This window comes from Oncorhynchus kisutch, unplaced genomic scaffold (genome assembly GCF_002021735.2).
Source record: "Oncorhynchus kisutch isolate 150728-3 unplaced genomic scaffold, Okis_V2 scaffold3809, whole genome shotgun sequence".
Taxonomy (NCBI): Eukaryota; Metazoa; Chordata; class Actinopteri; order Salmoniformes; family Salmonidae; genus Oncorhynchus; species Oncorhynchus kisutch.
Window position 1 is genome coordinate 105,080 of NW_022265754.1, and position 18,349 is coordinate 123,428.

The 18,349-nt window shown below is 44.6% G+C and overlaps 1 protein-coding gene across 5 annotated transcripts in view; it reads right to left on the reverse strand.

Moving 5' to 3' along the window:
• Positions 1-18,349, reverse strand: part of LOC109883820 (WASH complex subunit 5) — a 50,932-nt gene that overhangs the window by 5,554 nt on the left and 27,029 nt on the right. For 4 of the 5 annotated variants that reach the window (XR_004209049.1, XM_031820981.1, XM_031820983.1 and 1 more), the window contains exons 16-26: positions 17,517-17,657; positions 15,436-15,516; positions 14,020-14,121; positions 12,797-12,976; positions 11,040-11,164; positions 10,451-10,613; positions 8,526-8,628; positions 7,690-7,769; positions 6,823-6,926; positions 5,977-6,106; positions 3,797-3,893 (exon numbers count right to left, since the gene is read on the reverse strand). Coding sequence is in view for 4 of the 5 variants with exons in the window: in XM_031820981.1 (XP_031676841.1) it covers positions 3,797-3,893; positions 5,977-6,106; positions 6,823-6,926; positions 7,690-7,769; positions 8,526-8,628; positions 10,451-10,613; positions 11,040-11,164; positions 12,797-12,976; positions 14,020-14,121; positions 15,436-15,516; positions 17,517-17,657 (1,306 nt within the window). In the remaining variant the exon portion in view is untranslated. The remainder of the gene's footprint in view (positions 1-3,796; positions 3,894-5,976; positions 6,107-6,822; positions 6,927-7,689; positions 7,770-8,525; positions 8,629-10,450; positions 10,614-11,039; positions 11,165-12,796; positions 12,977-14,019; positions 14,122-15,435; positions 15,517-17,516; positions 17,658-18,349) is intronic. The other variant, XM_031820984.1, reaches the window with a different exon arrangement.

Genomic DNA, 18,349 nt, shown 5'->3' on the forward strand with positions numbered 1-18,349 from the left:
TGGGACGATTTTCAGACCGAGAAATATGGGTGACTAATAATTATTGCTAGGCAATGTAGCCTAATCGTATTTAGGAAGTATAAACTGCCCTGTGCTTCTCCACCCATGCATAGTCTAAAAAGCCTACTCTTTTAAACCTGATCTCTCAGGTACGGCTAATGAACTGGAAGCAACAATAATGATGACAGTAACACTTGCTACGTTTTGCATAGTCCTATAGGACATAGCTTAGCTTTTGGGAGGACGTTTAGCAGGCAGAGACAAATAAAATAATCAATACTTATTGAAAATGAAAAGGCACAACACCCGCTCACCATAGTAACCTAACCTACGGTCACCATAGTAACCTAACCTACGGTCACCATAGTAACCTAACCTACGGTCACCATAGTAACCCAACCTACGGTCACCATAGTAACCCAACCTACGGTCACCATAGTAACCCAACCTACGGTCACCATAGTAACCTAACCTACGGTCACCATAGTAACCTAACCTACGGTCACCATAGTAACCTAACCTACGGTCACCATAGTAACCTAACCTACGGTCACCATAGTAACCTAACCTACGGTCACCATAGTAACCTAACCTACGGTCACCATGGCAGCCTAACCTACGGTCACCATGGCAGCCTAACCTACGGTCGCCATGGCAGCCTAACCTACGGTCACCATGGCAGCCTAACCTACGGTCACCATGGCAGCCTAACCTATGGTCACCATAGTAACCCAACCTAAGGTCACCATAGTAACGTAACCTATGGTCACCATAGTAACCCAACCTAAGGTCACCATAGTAACCCAACCTAAGGTCACCATAGTAACCCAACCTAAGGTCACCATAGTAACGTAACCTATGGTCACCATAGTAACCCAACCTAAGGTCACCATAGTAACGTAACCTAAGGTCACCATAGTAACCCAACCTAAGGTCACCATAGTAACCCAACCTATGGTCACCATAGTAACCCAACCTAAGGTCACCATAGTAACCCAACCTAATCATATTTAAATAAATGTCATACTGGAAGTGAACTACTACAACTAGGACTAGACGCACTCTCACGCCCAACTAGGAGAGGTAGACTACTGAAGTTGAAGCAGAGAACTCAGTGTGTGAATAATGTGAAAAATAACATTATTTTACTAGAATAGGTAGGGTAACACATACAAAGGAGAAAGATTCATGTTTCCAAATAATCTGCAGGACAATAAAAACATTTTAATCGCAAAGTTGTCTGTCTGAATGAAAAACATAGACAACGTTGCAATGATCTCTGTCAGGACCCGCGGGAACCCAGCCCTCTACCTGGTACCCACTACCATCAGGACCCAGGGGAACCCAGCCCTCTACCTGGTACCTACTACCATCAGGACCCAGGGGAACCCAGCCCTCTACCTGGTACCTACTACCATCAGAACCCAGGGGAACCCAGCCCTCAACCTGGTACCCACTACCATCAGGACCCAGGGGAACCCAGCCCTCTACCTGGTACCTACTACCATCAGGACCCAGGGGAACCCAGCCCTCTACCTGGTACCTACTACCATCAGGACCCAGGGGAACCCAGCCCTCTACCTGGTACCTACTACCATCAGGACCCAGGGGAACCCAGCCCTCTACCTGGTACCTACTACCATCAGGACCCAGGGGAACCCAGCCCTCTACCTGGTACCTACTACCATCAGAACCCAGGGGAACCCAGCCCTCAACCTGGTACCTACTACCATCAGGACCCAGGGGAACCCAGCCCTCTACCTGGTACCTACTACCATCAGGACCCAGGGGAACCCAGCCCTCTACCTGGTACCTACTACCATCAGGACCCAGGGGAACCCAGCCCTCTACCTGGTACCTACTACCATCAGGACCCAGGGGAACCCAGCCCTCTACCTGGTACCTACTACCATCAGGACCCAGGGGAACCCAGCCCTCTACCTGGTACCTACTACCATCAGGACCCAGGGGAACCCAGCCCTCTTCCTGGTACCTACTACCATCAGGACCCGCGGGAACCCAGCCCTCTACCTGGTACCTACTACCATCAGGACCCAGGGGAACCCAGCCCTCTACCTGGTACCCACTACCATCAGGACCCAGGGGAACCCAGCCCTCTACCTGGTACCTACTACCATCAGGACCCAGGGGAACCCAGCCCTCTACCTGGTACCTACTACCATCAGGACCCAGGGGAACCCAGCCCTCTACCTGGTACCTACTACCATCAGGACCCAGGGGAACCCAGCCCTCTACCTGGTACCTACTACCATCAGGACCCAGGGGAACCCAGCCCTCTACCTGGTACCTACTACCATCAGGACCCAGGGGAACCCAGCCCTCTACCTGGTACCTACTACCATCAGGACCCAAGGGAACCCAGCCCTCTACCTGGTACCTACTACCATCAGGGCCCAAGGGAACCCAGCCCTCTACCTGGTACCTACTACCATCAGAACCCAGGGGAACCCAGCCCTCTACCTGGTACCTACTACCATCAGGACCCAGGGGAACCCAGCCCTCTACCTGGTACCTACTACCATACCATCAGGACCCAGGGGAACCCAGCCCTCTACCTGGTACCTACTACCATACCATCAGGACCCAGGGGAACCCAGCCCTCTACCTGGTACCTACTACCATCAGGACCCAGGGGAACCCAGCCCTCTACCTGGTACCTACTACCATACCATCAGGACCCAGGGGAACCCAGCTCTCTACCTGGTACCTACTACCATCAGGACCCAGGGGAACCCAGCCCTCAACCTGGTACCTACTACCATCAGGACCCAGGGGAACCTAGCCCTCTACCTGGTACCTACTACCATCAGGACCCAGGGAAACCCAGCCCTCTACCTGGTACCTACTACCATCAGGACCCAGGGGAACCCAGCCCTCTACCTGGTACCTACTACCATCAGGACCCAGGGGAACCCAGCCCTCTACCTGGTACCTACTACCATCAGGACCCAGGGGAACCCAGCCCTCTACCTGGTACCTACTACCATCAGGACCCAGGGGAACCCAGCCCTCTACCTGGTACCTACTACCATCAGGACCCAGGGGAACCCAGCCCTCTACCTGGTACCTACTACCATCAGGACCCAGGGGAACCTAGCCCTCCTCCTGGTACCTACCATCAGAACCCAGGGGAACCCAGCCCTCTACCTGGTACCTACTACCATCAGGACCCAGGGGAACCCAGCCCTCTACCTGGTACCTAAAACCATACCCTTTTTAAAGATAATTAAATCGTCTGTCTTGTCCATTCACCCTCTGAATGGCAAACATTCACAATCCATGTCTCAATTGTTTCAAGGCTTAAACATCTCCTCCCCTTCATCTACACTGATTGGAATGGATCAAGTGACATCAATAAGGGATCGTATCTTTCACCTGGATTCACCTGGTCAGTCTATGTCATGGAAACAGCAGGTGTCCTTAATGTTTTGTACACTCAGTGTATATGTCATTATAATGGTGAAAATTTTAATTTATCCTGTGAGTATCAATAAAGTTGATTCAAACTGACCCTGATTTCCCCCGTGAGTATCAATAAAGTTGATTCAAACTGACCCTGATTTCCCCTGTGAGTATCAATAAAGTTGATTCAAATTGACCCTGATTTCCCCTGTGAGTATCAATAAAGTTGATTCAAACTGACCCTGATTTCCCCTGTGAGTATCAATAAAGTTGATTCAAACTGACCCTGATTTCCCCTGTGAGTATCGATAAAGTTGATTCAAACTGACCCTGATTTCCCCTGTGAGTATCGATAAAGTTGACCATAACTCACCTTGGTTTTTGCTGTACTGCAGTTTAGGCAGCTGAGCGATGATGAAGAGGAAGTTGACGATAGGAAAGTAAGGCAGGCGCTTGGTTGTAATGTAGATCTACAACATATAGAAGAGATGACGTAAGGGAGGTGCTGGTTTGTAATGTAGATCTACAACATATAGAACAGGTGCTGGGTTGTAATGTAGATCTACATCATATAGAACAGGTGAAGGGAGGTGCTGGGTTGTAATGTAGATCTACAATAGTAGTAGTAGTAGTAGTAGTAGTAGTAGTAGTAGTAATAGCAGCAGCAGTAGTAATAGTAGCAGTAATTAGAAGCCAGACCTTGTTGAGTGGGTTGTGAATAATGTTGTTGTAGTAGTAGTAGTAGTAGTAATTAGAAGCCAGACCTTGTTGAGTGGGTTGTGAATAATGTTGTAGTAGTAGTAGTAGCAGTAATAATAATTAGAAGCCAGACCTTGTTGAGTGGGTTGTGAATAATGTTGTTGTAGTAGTAGTAGTAGTAGTAGTAATTAGAAGCCAGACCTTGTTGAGTGGGTTGTGAGTGTGGTAGTAGTAGCAGCAGTAGTAGTAATTAGACCCAGACCTTGTTGAGTGGGTTGTGAATGTAGTAGCAGTAGTAGTAATTAGACCCAGACCTTGTTGAGTGGGTTGTGAATGTAGTAGTAGTAGCAGTAGTAGTAGTAGTAATTAGAAGCCAGACCTTGTTGAGTGGGTTGTGAGTGTGGTAGTAGTAGCAGCAGTAGTAGCAGTAGTAGTAATTAGACCCAGACCTTGTTGAGTGGGTTGTGAATGTAGTAGCAGTAGTAGTAGTAGTAATTAGAAGCCAGACCTTGTTGAGTGGGTTGTGAGTGTGGTAGTAGTAGCAGCAGTAGTAGCAGTAGTAGTAATTAGACCCAGACCTTGTTGAGTGGGTTGTGAATGTAGTAGTAGCAGTAGCAGTAGTAGTAATTAGAAGCCAGACCTTGTTGAGTGGGTTGTGAATGTAGTAGTAGTAGTAGCAGTAGTAGTAGTAGTAATTAGAAGCCAGACCTTGTTGAGTGGGTTGTGAATGTAGTAGTAGTAGTAGCAGTAGTAGTAGTAGTAGTAATTAGAAGCCAGACCTTGTTGAGTGGGTTGTGAATGTAGTAGCAGTAGTAGTAATTAGACCCAGACCTTGTTGAGTGGGTTGTGAATGTAGTAGTAGTAGTAGCAGTAGTAGTAATTAGAAGCCAGACCTTGTTGAGTGGGTTGTGAATGTAGTAGCAGTAGTAGTAATTAGAAGCCAGACCTTGTTGAGTGGGTTGTGAGTGTGGTAGTAGTAGCAGCAGTAGTAGTAATTAGAAGCCAGACCTTGTTGAGTGGGTTGTGAGTGTGGTAGTAGTAGTAGCAGTAGTAGTAATTAGAAGCCAGACCTTGTTGAGTGGGTTGTGAGTGTGGTAGTAGTAGCAGCAGTAGTAGTAATTAGACCCAGACCTTGTTGAGTGGGTTGTGAATGTAGTAGCAGTAGTAGTAATTAGACCCAGACCTTGTTGAGTGGGTTGTGAATGTAGTAGTAGTAGTAGCAGTAGTAGTAATTAGAAGCCAGACCTTGTTGAGTGGGTTGTGAATGTAGTAGCAGTAGTAGTAGTAGTAATTAGAAGCCAGACCTTGTTGAGTGGGTTGTGAATGTAGTAGCAGTAGTAGTAGTAGCAGCTGTAGTAGTAATTAGACCCAGACCTTGTTGAGTGGGTTGTGAATGTAGTAGTAGTAGCAGCAGTAGTAGTAATTAGACCCAGACCTTGTTGAGTGGGTTGTGAATGTAGTAGCAGTAGTAGTAATTAGACCCAGACCTTGTTGAGTGGGTTGTGAATGTAGTAGTAGTAGTAGCAGTAGTAGTAATTAGAAGCCAGACCTTGTTGAGTGGGTTGTGAATGTAGTAGCAGTAGTAGTAGTAGTAATTAGAAGCCAGACCTTGTTGAGTGGGTTGTGAGTGTGGTAGTAGTAGCAGCAGTAGTAGCAGTAGTAGTAATTAGACCCAGACCTTGTTGAGTGGGTTGTGAATGTAGTAGCAGTAGTAGTAATTAGACCCAGACCTTGTTGAGTGAGTTGTGAATGTAGTAGTAGTAGTAGCAGTAGTAGTAATTAGAAGCCAGACCTTGTTGAGTGGGTTGTGAATGTAGTAGCAGTAGTAGTAGTAGTAGTAATTAGAAGCCAGACCTTGTTGAGTGGGTTGTGAATGCCTGCTGCCTCCAGAGAGGCTGTGATCTCATACAGCAGGTTGTTGTCCTCCTTGGGGTATGGAAGGCTGGGGTCCTGGTAGTGGGCTTCTATATCAGCCAGTAGAGACCTACAGTAGATACAGCAGACACCTGACTGTTCAACACGCCCTTTAAAATGACAGACACAAATTATTATAGTGACATGACTTTACCGGGTTCACACTCTTAGGCCCAATTACTGGTAAAAGAGCTGATCCGATTGGTCAAAAGACCAATTAGTGGTAAGAGAGCTAATCCGATTGGTCAAAAGACCCATTAGTGGTAAAAGAGCTGATCCGATTGGTCAAAAGACCAATTAGTAGAAACATATGTTAGAAAAAAAATTATGACATTTCCATGTCTACTGATAAGAAATTCCATGACAACGGCCATCCCTTTCATGACAACGGCCATGTCTTTCATGACAAACCACAATCACTCTTTCCATTTCAAATGAACAGAAACCTTTTACTTTTAAAGCCTGCAGGTACAGTGGAGAGAACAAGCATTTGATGTATGCAATAAAATGCTAATTATTTACTTAAAAATCATACAATGTGATTTGCTGGGATTTTTGTTTTAGATTCCGTCTCTCACAGTTGAAGTGTACCTATGATAAAAATTACAGACCTCTACATGCTTAGTAAGTCGGGAAAACCTGCAAAATCGGCAGTGTATCAAATACTTGTTCTCCCCACTGTATGTCATCCTTTAATAAGCATGTACGAGCCTTCATAACGTCTTATAACGAGACTTATACATATGTCATGTCTCTCTATGCATCCTCTCAGATGGTGCCACTGACTTGTTGAGGTTTTCCAGAGCAGCAGCGAGGTGTTTGGAGTCAAACTTGCAGGAGTAGTTCAACTCGTTGGCGATCTGTTGCCTCAGGATCTGCATCTGACCAACCTGAGGAAAAACCAACCCGTGGTCACTTCCACACAGGGATTGAAACCCCCCCCTGGTCTCCCCGGTTGGGGGAGGAGGATATAGACCTCGGAGAAACTTCTAGAATTTTCTTTGAGTCACTTTGATCTCCCACACAGGGATTGAAACCCCCTTGGTCTCCCCGGTGGGGGGGGGGGGGATATAGACCTCGGAGAAACTTCTATAATTTTCTTTGATCTCCCTTTCTGTCTGTATACTGCCATTCAGCGTTTAGCTAGGAATGTGTAGAAGACAGCTCAACTTGTAATAAACCTCGAGGTGCACAGCTGAAGTCGGAAGTTTACAGACACTTAGGTTGGAGTCATTAAAGCTCGTTTTTCAACCACTCCACAAATTTCTTGTTAAACAAACTATAGTTTTGGCAAGTCGGTTAGGACATCTACTTTGTGCATGACACAAGTCATTTTTCCAACAATTGTTTACAGACAGATTATTTCACTTACAATTCACATGTATCACAATTCCAGTGGGTCAGAAGTTTAAATACATTTAGTTGACTGTGCCTTTAAACAGCTTGGAAAATGATGTCGCGGCTTTAGAAGCTTCCGATAGGCTAATTTGAGTCAATTGGAGGTGTACCAGTGTGTTACCACGACAGCAGGCTCTGCACTGTGTCACCCATCTATGATTATAGTCATCTAGAGATCGATCACTGAATGTGGAGGTTGTGTTGCTCACAACATTAAAGTTGGTATTGCTGAAACAGTTTACTGAAACACAGTACCTTCATGATGGACTCCAAGTACGGACCCCAGATCTTCTGTGTTTTGGCAACAGCGTTGGCATAGCCTTTACTGGCATTTGCTGACAGAAAGAAGACAAAGCAATGCAACCGTGAGTGATGATGGCCTTGGACAGTCATATCCAGAGCATAATGTTCCCTGGTCATGATCTCTGGGTCCTGTTCAGTGGGAGCCTAATGTTCCCTGGTCATAATCTCCTGTTCAGTGGGAGCCTAATGTTCCCTGGCCATAATCTCCTGTTCAGCGGGAGCCTAATGTTCCCTGGTCATCATCTCTGGGTCCTGTTCAGCGGGAGCCTAATGTTCCCTGGTCATCATCTCTGGGTCCTGTTCAGCGGGAGCCTAATGTTCCCTGGTCATCATCTCTGGGTCCTGTTCAGTGGGAGCCTAATGTTCCCTGGTCATCATCTCTGGGTCCTGTTCAACGGGAGCCTAATGTTCCCTGGTCATCATCTCTGGGTCCTGTTCAGTGGGAGCCTAATGTTCCCTGGTCATCATCTCCTGTTCAGTGGGAGCCTAATGTTCCCTGGTCATAATCTCCTGTTCAGTGGGAGCCTAATGTTCCCTGGTCATAATCTCCTGTTCAGTGGGAGCCTAATGTTCCCTGGTCATCATCTCTAGGTCCTGTTCAGTGGGAGCCTAATATTCCCTGGTCATAATGACTGAAACAGGGGAGGGACTTCCTTTGTCTCAATAAGAAGCAGTAATTTGTTGTTTTCCCACCGTGAATCATTTAAAAACTGTTTTCCATTGTATAACCTGTATAACCTAATAAACACAACCCTGGTAGGAATCCTTCCTCAGCTGTTGATACCTACCCACAATACCTTTGACGGGATTGACAGCGCTCAGCATGGCTTTAAAGACATCCACCATAGCCTTGTCTCTCAGGATGGTCTTCTGAAACACCGACAGGAAGTTCTAATGGAACCAAAACAAACCCGGTCGTGTTACGGAACCTTGAAGGGGAAGAAACTAACGAACTGCACCACTTTAATGTTTCTAAACTAAAAATCTAATCAAATTTATTTATCTAGCCCTTCGTACATCAGCTGATATCTCAAAGTGCTGTACAGAAACCCAGCCTAAAACCCCAAACAGCAAGCAATGCAGGTGTAGAAGCACGGTGGCTAGGAAAAACTCCCTAGAAAGGCCAATACCTAGAAAGAAACCTAGAGAGGAACCAGGCTATGAGGGGTGGCCAGTCCTCTTCTGGCTGTTCCGGGTGGAGATTATAAACCTAGAGAGGAACCAGGCTAAAACAGGTGAGCCGAGTCACACTGCAACATGTGCTTGTGGAATGATAAGGACCGGCGTTGTTGTTGTTGTTGTTGTTGTTGTTGTTGTCTCGAACAGAAAAGTGAAGCTACGAACGACAGTATCTGTATTAAAATATAACAGCCCACTGATATTGACCTCAATATCGGGATTGTTTGAAGTCAAAATGGGACAACTTGGTTAAATGGAAAAGGTTAACCTGGTTAAATTAAAATAGGTTAACCTGGTTAAATGGTTAACCTGGTTAAATGAAAAGGTTAACCTGGTTAAATGGTTAACCTGGTTAAATGAAAAGGTTAACTTGGTTAAATGGAAAAGGTTAACCTGGTTAAATTAAAATAGGTTAACCTGGTTAAATGAAAAGGTTAACTTGGTTAAATGGAAAAGGTTAACCTGGTTAAATGGTTAACCTGGTTAAATGGAAAAGGTTAACTTGGTTAAATGGAAAAGGTTAACCTGGTTAAATGGTTAACCTGGTTAAATGAAAAGGTTAACTTGGTTAAATGGAAAAGGTTAACCTGGTTAAATGGTTAACCTGGTTAAATGAAAAGGTTAACTTGGTTAAATGGAAAAGGTTAACCTGGTTAAATGGTTAACCTGGTTAAATGAAAAGGTTAACTTGGTTAAATGGAAAAGGTTAACCTGGTTAAATGGTTAACCTGGTTAAATGGAAAAGGTTAACTTGGTTAAATGGAAAAGGTTAACCTGGTTAAATGGTTAACCTGGTTAAATGAAAAGGTTAACTTGGTTAAATGGAAAAGGTTAACCCGGTTAAATGGTTAACCTGGTTAAATGGAAAAGGTTAACCCGGTTAAATGGTTAACCTGGTTAAATGAAAAGCTTAACCTGGTTAAATGGTTAACCTGGTTAAATGAAAAGGTTAACCTGGTTAAATGGTTAACTTGGTTAAATGGTTAACCTGGTTAAATGGTTAACCTGGTTAAATGAAAAGGTTAACCTGGTTAAATGGTTAACCTGGTTAAATGAAAAAGGTTAACCTGGTTAAATGAAAAGGTTAACCTGGTTAAATTAAAAAGGTTAACCTGGTTAAATGGAAAAGGTTAACCTGGTTAAATTAAAAGGTTAACCTGGTTAAATGGTTAACCTGGTTAAATGGTTAACCTGGTTAAATGAAAAAGGTTAACCTGGTTAAATGAAAAGGTTAACCTGGTTAAATGAAAAGGTTAACCTGGTTAAATTAAAAAGGTTAACCTGGTTAAATGGAAAAGGTTAACCTGGTTAAATTAAAAGGTTAACCTGGTAAAATTAAAAAGGTTAACCTGGTTAAATGGAAAAGGTTAACCTGGTTAAATTAAAAAGGTTAACCTGGTTAAATTAAAAAGGTTAACCTGGTTAAATGAAGGTTAAATAGTTGTTAGGACTGCGGTAGTACATTCCATAGCATCCTAACAGCGTCGTGTTGATAGGCTGGCAGGCTGGGTTTCATAACATAATGTCACGCGACCTGCAGTTCCTTGACCATCATGAAGCAGAGCAGCCTGTCCAGGCCGTTGAGGCCGAAGGTCCCCAGGGTGTCCTGTATCTCAGAGAACAGACGATTGTTGGTCACCTCCTGGTGGGTCTTCAGGTCGTACCAGGTGTTCAACTGGTCCATGTAACACGTCGCCCTGGGAAACACAGGTAACAGGTGAAGGCTTTGCATGAAGACATATTAAAACGCACTGAGAAGAGAGTATACCCCCCCCTCCCAAAAAAACACAGACATCCTCTACCATGTTACCGCCATGTTAAAGAACACCAACGCTACCTTCCATAATTAAATCTTCAAATAGCCACCCTTTGTCTTGATGACTGTTGGAAAAGCATTCCAGGTGAAACTGGTTGAGAGAATGCCAAGAGTGTTCAAAGCTGTCATCAAGGCAAAAGGTGGCTATTACATTTTTTTGTCAGGTTACTATATGTGTTATTTCATAGTGTTGATGTCTTCACTATTATTCTACAATAAAGAAATACCCTTGAATGAGTAGGTGTGTGTAGCTACAAGATAACAGACTGATGCCACCAAGGTGACATGGAGAGAGAGAGATACCTACTTGGGGTCTGTGATACGAAGGATCTCTCTACAGAGTCGTCCGATGAAGGTGGCCGACTCATCGACCGCGGGGAACTTGGGTATGGGGATATGGGTCGACTGGTAGACACTCTGCCAATCCTGGATCTAAGAAACACAAAGAGGTGAACATTAGCCGTTTAAATAGTACGTATATTATTGAAACCAGGGCTCTCCCAACCCTGTCTCTGGAGAGCTACTCTCCTGTAGGTTTTCAATCCAACACCCCAGATGTAACTAACCCGATTCAACCAGCTAATATATACTGTATATAGCCCCTCTACTGTATATAGCCCCTCTACTGTATGTAGCCCCTCTACTGTAGAGAGCCCCTCTACTGTAGAGAGCCCCTCTACTGTAGAGAGCCCCTCTACTGTATGTAGCCCCTCTACTGTATGTAGCCCCTCTACTGTATGTAGCCCCTCTACTGTATGTAGCCCCTCTACTGTAGAGAGCCCCTCTACTGTAGAGAGCCCCTCTACTGTAGAGAGCCCCTCTACTGTAGAGAGCCCCTCTACTGTATAGAGCCCCTCTACTGTATAGAGCCCCTCTACTGTATAGAGCCCCTCTACTTATATAGCCTGTCTTCTTACTGTTGTTTTATTTCTTTACCTATCTATTGTTCACCTAATACCTTTTTTACACTATTGGTTAGAGCCTGTAAGTAAGCATTTCACTGTGAGGTCTACCTACACCTGTTGTATTCAGCATTTCACTGTAAGGTCTACTACACCTGTTGTATTCAGCATTTCACTGTAAGGTCTACTACACCTGGTGTAAGGTCTACTACACCTGGTGTAAGGTCTACTACACCTGGTGTATTCAGCATTTCACTGTAAGGTCTACGACACCTGTTGTAGTCAGCATTTCACTGTAAGGTCTACTACACCTGTTGTATTCAGCATTTCACTGTGAGGTCTACTACACCTGTTGTATTCAGCATTTCACTGTAAGGTCTACTACACCTGTTGTATTCAGCATTTCACTGTAAGGTCTACTACACCTGTTGTATTCAGCATTTCACTGTAAGGTCTACTACACCTGTTGTATTCAGCATTACACTGTAAGGTCTACTACACCTGTTGTATTCAGCATTTCACTGTAAGGTCTACTACACCTGTTGTATTCAGCATTTCACTGTAAGGTCTACTACACCTGTTGTATTCAGCATTTCACTGTAAGGTCTACTACACCTGTTGTATTCAGCATTTCACTGTAAGGTCTACTACACCTGTTGTATTCAGCATTTCACTGTAAGGTCTACTACACCTGTTGTATTCAGCATTTCACTGTAAGGTCTACTACACCTGTTGTATTCAGCATTTCACTGTAAGGTCTACTACACCTGTTGTATTCAGCATTTCACTGTAAGGTCTACTACACCTGTTGTATTCAGCATTTCACTGTGAGGTCTACTACACCTGTTGTATTCAGCATTTCACTGTAAGGTCTACTACACCTGTTGTATTCAGCATTTCACTGTAAGGTCTACTACACCTGTTGTATTCAGCATTTCACTGTAAGGTCTACTACACCTGTTGTAAGGTCTACTACACCTGGTGTATTCAGCATTTCACTGTGAGGTCTACTACACCTGTTGCAGTCAGCATTTCACTGTAAGGTCTACTACACCTGTTGACCCACTGAGAAAGAGGTCATGTGACTATATAAAAAGGGGATACAAGGAATCAACCAGACCCACTGAGAAAGAGGTCATGTGACCATATAAAAAGGTCAAACCTTGGTGCGTAGGAAGCTGTTACACTCCTGCTCCACGTTGTAGTTGATGATACGAGAGACCTCCTCCTGCCAGATCTTCAGGCCGTAGATGGAGACGTAATCCTGGATGTACTCAAAGGACCGGTAGAATCCGTCCATGGTGGCTGCCATCTCCTTCAGCTTCGGCATCAACTCACTGGTCTGTACCAGGTGATGAGAAATGACATTTACCAGGATTTAATATTCTGTAACACTTCATTTAATTTTTTTAATAATTTTTTTAAATACATTTTCAAGTTAGCAGACAACTTTTGTTTTGTATTCTGTCATGAATAAAACCTGAACAAACTGATACTTCAGACAGTGAAAGTTTTTGAAAGTGACGGTTAACCTTGTGCTGAATGGTACTGTGGATTTATTTTTTAAATTAACCTTTATTTAATGAGGCAAGTCAGTTAAGACTGTTCTTATTTACAATGAACAGTCTACCCCGGCCAAACCCGAGACGACGCTGGGCCAATTGTGCGCCACCTAATAGGACTCCCCATCCCAGCCGGATGTGATACAGCCCGGAATCGAACCAGGGACTGTTGTGACGCCTCTCGCACTGAGATGCAGTGCCTTAGACCACTGTGAGAGCCCCTCAGAACGGTTGATATTGTATTATGGTCAGATATATCTCACCTTAGCCTTGGGGTTAAAGATAAGTCCTTTGTGTAGAGCGTAGGCTACTATCTCACCTTAGCCTTGGGGTTAACGATAAGTCCTTTGTGTAGAGCGTAGGCTACTATCTCACCTTAGCCTTGGGGTTAAAGATAAGTCCTTTGTGTAGAGCGTAGGCTACTATCTCACCTTAGCCTTGGGGTTAAAGATAAGTCCTTTGTGTAGAGCGTAGGCTACCATCTCACCTTAGCCTTGGGATTAAAGATAAGTCCTTTGTGTAGAGCGTAGGCTACTATCTCACCTTAGCCTTGGGGTTAAAGATAAGTCCTTTGTGTAGAGCGTAGGCTACTATCTCACCTTAGCCTTGGGATTAAAGATAAGTCCTTTGTGTAGAGCGTAGGCTACTATCTCACCTTAGCCTTGGGGTTAAAGATAAGTCCTTTGTGTAGAGCGTAGGCTACTATCTCACCTTAGCCTTGGGGTTAAAGATAAGTCCTTTGTGTAGAGCGTAGGCTACTATCTCACCTTAGCCTTGGGGTTAAAGATAAGTCCTTTGTGTAGAGCGTAGGCTACTATCTCACCTTAGCCTTGGGGTTAAAGATAAGTCCTTTGTGTAGAGCGTAGGCTACTCTTCTCACCAACTCCTTCCTGATACCATCTTCCAGGAGCTGCTTGGGATCCACCTGAAGAGACGCCATTAAAATAAAGACTTCTGCATTTAGACACATTTTCTCAAATATAAACATGTATTTGTTATTTATGTTACCTTTATTTAACGAGGCGAGTCAGTTAAGAACTAATTCTTATTTTCAATGACTAGGAACAGTGGGTTAACTGCCTTGTTCAGGGGAACAGTGGGGTTAACTGCCTTGTTCAGGGGGAACAGTGGGTTAACTGCCTTGTTCAGGGGGAACAGTGGGTTAACTGCCTTGTTCAGGGGGAACAGTGGGTTAACTGCCTTGTTCAGGGGAACAGTGGGTTAACTGCCTTGTTCAGGGGAACAGTGGGGTTAACTGCCTTGTTCAGGGGAACAGTGGGGTTAACTGCCTTGTTCAGGGGAACAGTGGGTTAACTGCCTTGTTCAGGGGAACAGTGGGTTAACTGCCTGTTCAGGGGAACAGTGGGGTTAACTGCCTGTTCAGGGGAACAGTGGGGTTAACTGCCTTGTTCAGGGGAACAGTGGGTTAACTGCCTTGTTCAGGGGAACAGTGGGTTAACTGCCTTGTTCAGGGGAACAGTGGGGTTAACTGCCTTGTTCAGGGGAACAGTGGGTTAACTGCCTTGTTCAGGGGAACAGTGGGTTAACTGCCTTGTTCAGGGGAACAGTGGGGTTAACTGCCTTGTTCAGGGGAACAGTGGGGTTAACTGCCTTGTTCAGGGGAACAGTGGGGTTAACTGCCTTGTTCAGGGGAACAGTGGGTTAACTGCCTTGTTCAGGGGAACAGTGGGTTAACTGCCTTGTTCAGGGGAACAGTGGGTTAACTGCCTTGTTCAGGGGAACAGTGGGTTAACTGCCTTGTTCAGGGGAACAGTGGGTTAACTGCCTTGTTCAGGGGAACAGTGGGTTAACTGCCTTGTTCAGGGGAACAGTGGGTTAACTGCCTTGTTCAGGGGAACAGTGGGTTAACTGCCTTGTTCAGGGGAACAGTGGGCTAACTGCCTTGTTCAGGGGAACAGTGGGTTAACTGCCTTGTTCAGGGGAACAGTGGGGTTAACTGCCTTGTTCAGGGGCAGAATGACAGATTTTTACCTTGTCAGCTCGGGGATTCGATCGAACAACCTTTCGGTTACTAGTCCAACGCTCTAACCACTAGGCTACCTGCCTCCCCCCTCTAACCACTAGGCTACCTGCCTCCCCCCCTCTAACCACTAGGCTACCTGCCTCCCCCCCCTCTAACCACTAGGCTACCTGCCCCCCCCTCTAACCACTAGGCTACCTGCCGTCAATATATCTAAAAACAACAGTTGCAAAAACCCGTTTTAGTTTAAAAACTGACCTTGATGATTCCAACCAGCGTCGTCTTCATCATCAGAATCCCTTCAGTGAAGATGGAGATGGCGTGGGTGAGTTTGGCAACCTGAGAAAACGAAGAACAAAATAACAAGTCCAGGATGTACAGCTGTAGAAAACCCACTGCTTCTCACAGAACGCTGCCTCTCACAGAACTATAGGTCCTAGTTATAGTCACTACTATAGGTCCTAGTTATAGTCACTACTATAGGTCCTAGTTATAGTCACTACTATAGGTCCTAGTTATAGTCACTACTATAGGTCCTAGTTATAGTCACTACTATAGGTCCTAGTTATAGTCACTACTATAGGTCCTAGTTATAGTCACTACTATAGGTCCTAGTTATAGTCACTACTATAGGTCCTAGTTATAGTCACTACTATAGGTCCTAGTTATAGTCACTACTATAGGTCCTAGTTATAGTCACTACTATAGGTCCTAGTTATAGTCACTACTATAGGTCCTAGTTATAGTCACTACTATAGGTCCTAGTTATAGTCACTACTATAGGTCCTAGTTATAGTCACCACTATAGGTCCTAGTTATAGTCACCACTATAGGTCCTAGTTATAGTCACCACTATAGGTCCTAGTTATAGTCACTACTATAGGTCCTAGTTATAGTCACTACTACAGGTCCTAGATATAGTATAGGTCCTAGTTATAGTCACTACTATTGGTCCTAGTTATAGTATAGGTCCTAGTTATAGTCACTACTATAGGTCCTAGTTATAGTCACCACTATAGGTCCTAGTTATAGTCACTACTACCGGTCCTAGTTATAGTCACTACTACCGGTCCTAGTTATAGTCACTACTACCGGTCCTAGTTATAGTCACTACTACCGGTCCTAGTTATAGTCACTACTACCGGTCCTAGTTATAGTCACTACTACCGGTCCTAGTTATAGTCACTACTACCGGTCCTAGTTATAGTCACTACTACCGGTCCTAGTTATAGTCACTACTACCGGTCCTAGTTATAGTCACTACTACCGGTCCTAGTTATAGTCACTACTACCGGTCCTAGTTATAGTCACTACTACCGGTCCTAGTTATAGTCACTACTACCGGTCCTAGTTATAGTCACTACTACAGGTCCTAGTTATAGTGACTACTACAGGTCCTAGCTATAGTATAGGTCCTAGTTATAGTCACTACTACAGGTCCTAGCTATAGTATAGGTCCTAGTTATAGTCACTACTATAGGTCCTAGTTATAGTCACTACTATAGGTCCTAGTTATAGTCACCACTATAGGTCCTAGTTATAGTCACCACTATAGGTCCTAGATATAGTATAGGTCCTAGTTATAGTATAGGTCCTAGTTATAGTCACTACTATAGGTCCTAGTTATAGTAACTACTATAGGTCCTAGTTATAGTATAGGTCCTAGTTATAGTCACTACTATAGGTCCTAGTTATAGTCACTACTATAGGTCCTAGTTATAGTCACTACTATAGGTCCTAGTTATAGTCACTACTATAGGTCCTAGTTATAGTATAGGTCCTAGTTATAGTCACTACTATAGGTCCTAGTTATAGTCACTACTATAGGTCCTAGTTATAGTATAGGTCCTAGTTATAGTCACTACTATATGTCCTAGTTATAGTATAGGTCCTAGTTATAGTCACTACTATAGATAGATATAGTATAGGTCATAGTTATAGTCACTACTATAGGTCCTAGTTATAGTCACTACTATAGGTCCTAGTTATAGTCACTACTATAGGTCCTAGTTATAGTCACTACTATAGGTCCTAGTTATAGTCACTACTATAGGTCCTAGTTATAGTATAGGTCCTAGTTATAGTCACTACTATAGGTCCTAGTTATAGTCACTACTATAGGTCCTAGTTATAGTCACTACTATAGGTCCTAGTTATAGTCACTACTATAGGTCCTAGTTATAGTCACTACTATAGGTCCTAACAGTCATGTGTGCATACATTTTTCTATTGGGAGGCCCCAGCGGGAATCGAACCCACAACCTTCGTCATCGCAAGCGCCATGCTCATCCGACTGATTCACACAGAGACCATAAGCCGACTCTAAAACGACCTCTGACCTCGTAGCGAGCCCCCAGCTGGGCGTAGTCCTTCAGCTTGTCCTTGTCCAGTCTGGTGGGAACCTCCATGATGGCATGAATCTGCAGCTTGATGATCTTAGCCAGGGAGGTGAACATGCTCTCAGGGATGATCTGTAGCACCTAGTGGAGAGGAGACAACATGCTCTCAGGGATGATCTGTAGCACCTAGTGGAGAGTAGAGGAGACAACATGCTCTCAGGGATGATCTGTAGCACCTAGTGGAGAGGAGACAACATGCTCTCAGGGATGATCTGTAGCACCTAGTGGAGAGTAGAGGAGACAACATGCTCTCAGGGATGATCTGTAACACCTAGTGGAGAGTAGAGGAAACAACATGCTCTCAGGGATGATCTGTAACACCTAGTGGAGAGTAGAGGAGACAACATGCTCTCAGGGATGATCTGTAGCACCTAGTGGAGAGTAGAGGAGACAACATGCTCTCAGGGATGATGATCTGTAACACCTAGTGGAGAGTAGAGGAGACAACACCTAGTGGAGAGTAGAGGAGACAACACCTAGTGGAGAGTAGAGGAGACAACGTGCTCTCAGGGATGATCTGTAGCACCTAGTGGAGAGTAGAGGAAACAACATGCTCTCAGGGATGATCTGTAGCACCTAGTGGAGAGTAGAGGAAACAACATGCTCTCAGGGATGATCTGTAACACCTAGTGGAGAGTAGAGGAAACAACGTGCTCTCAGGGATGATCTGTAACACCTAGTGGAGAGGAGACAACATGCTCTCAGGGATGATCTGTAGCACCTAGTGGAGAGTAGAGGAGACAACACCTAGTGGAGAGTAGAGGAGACAACAC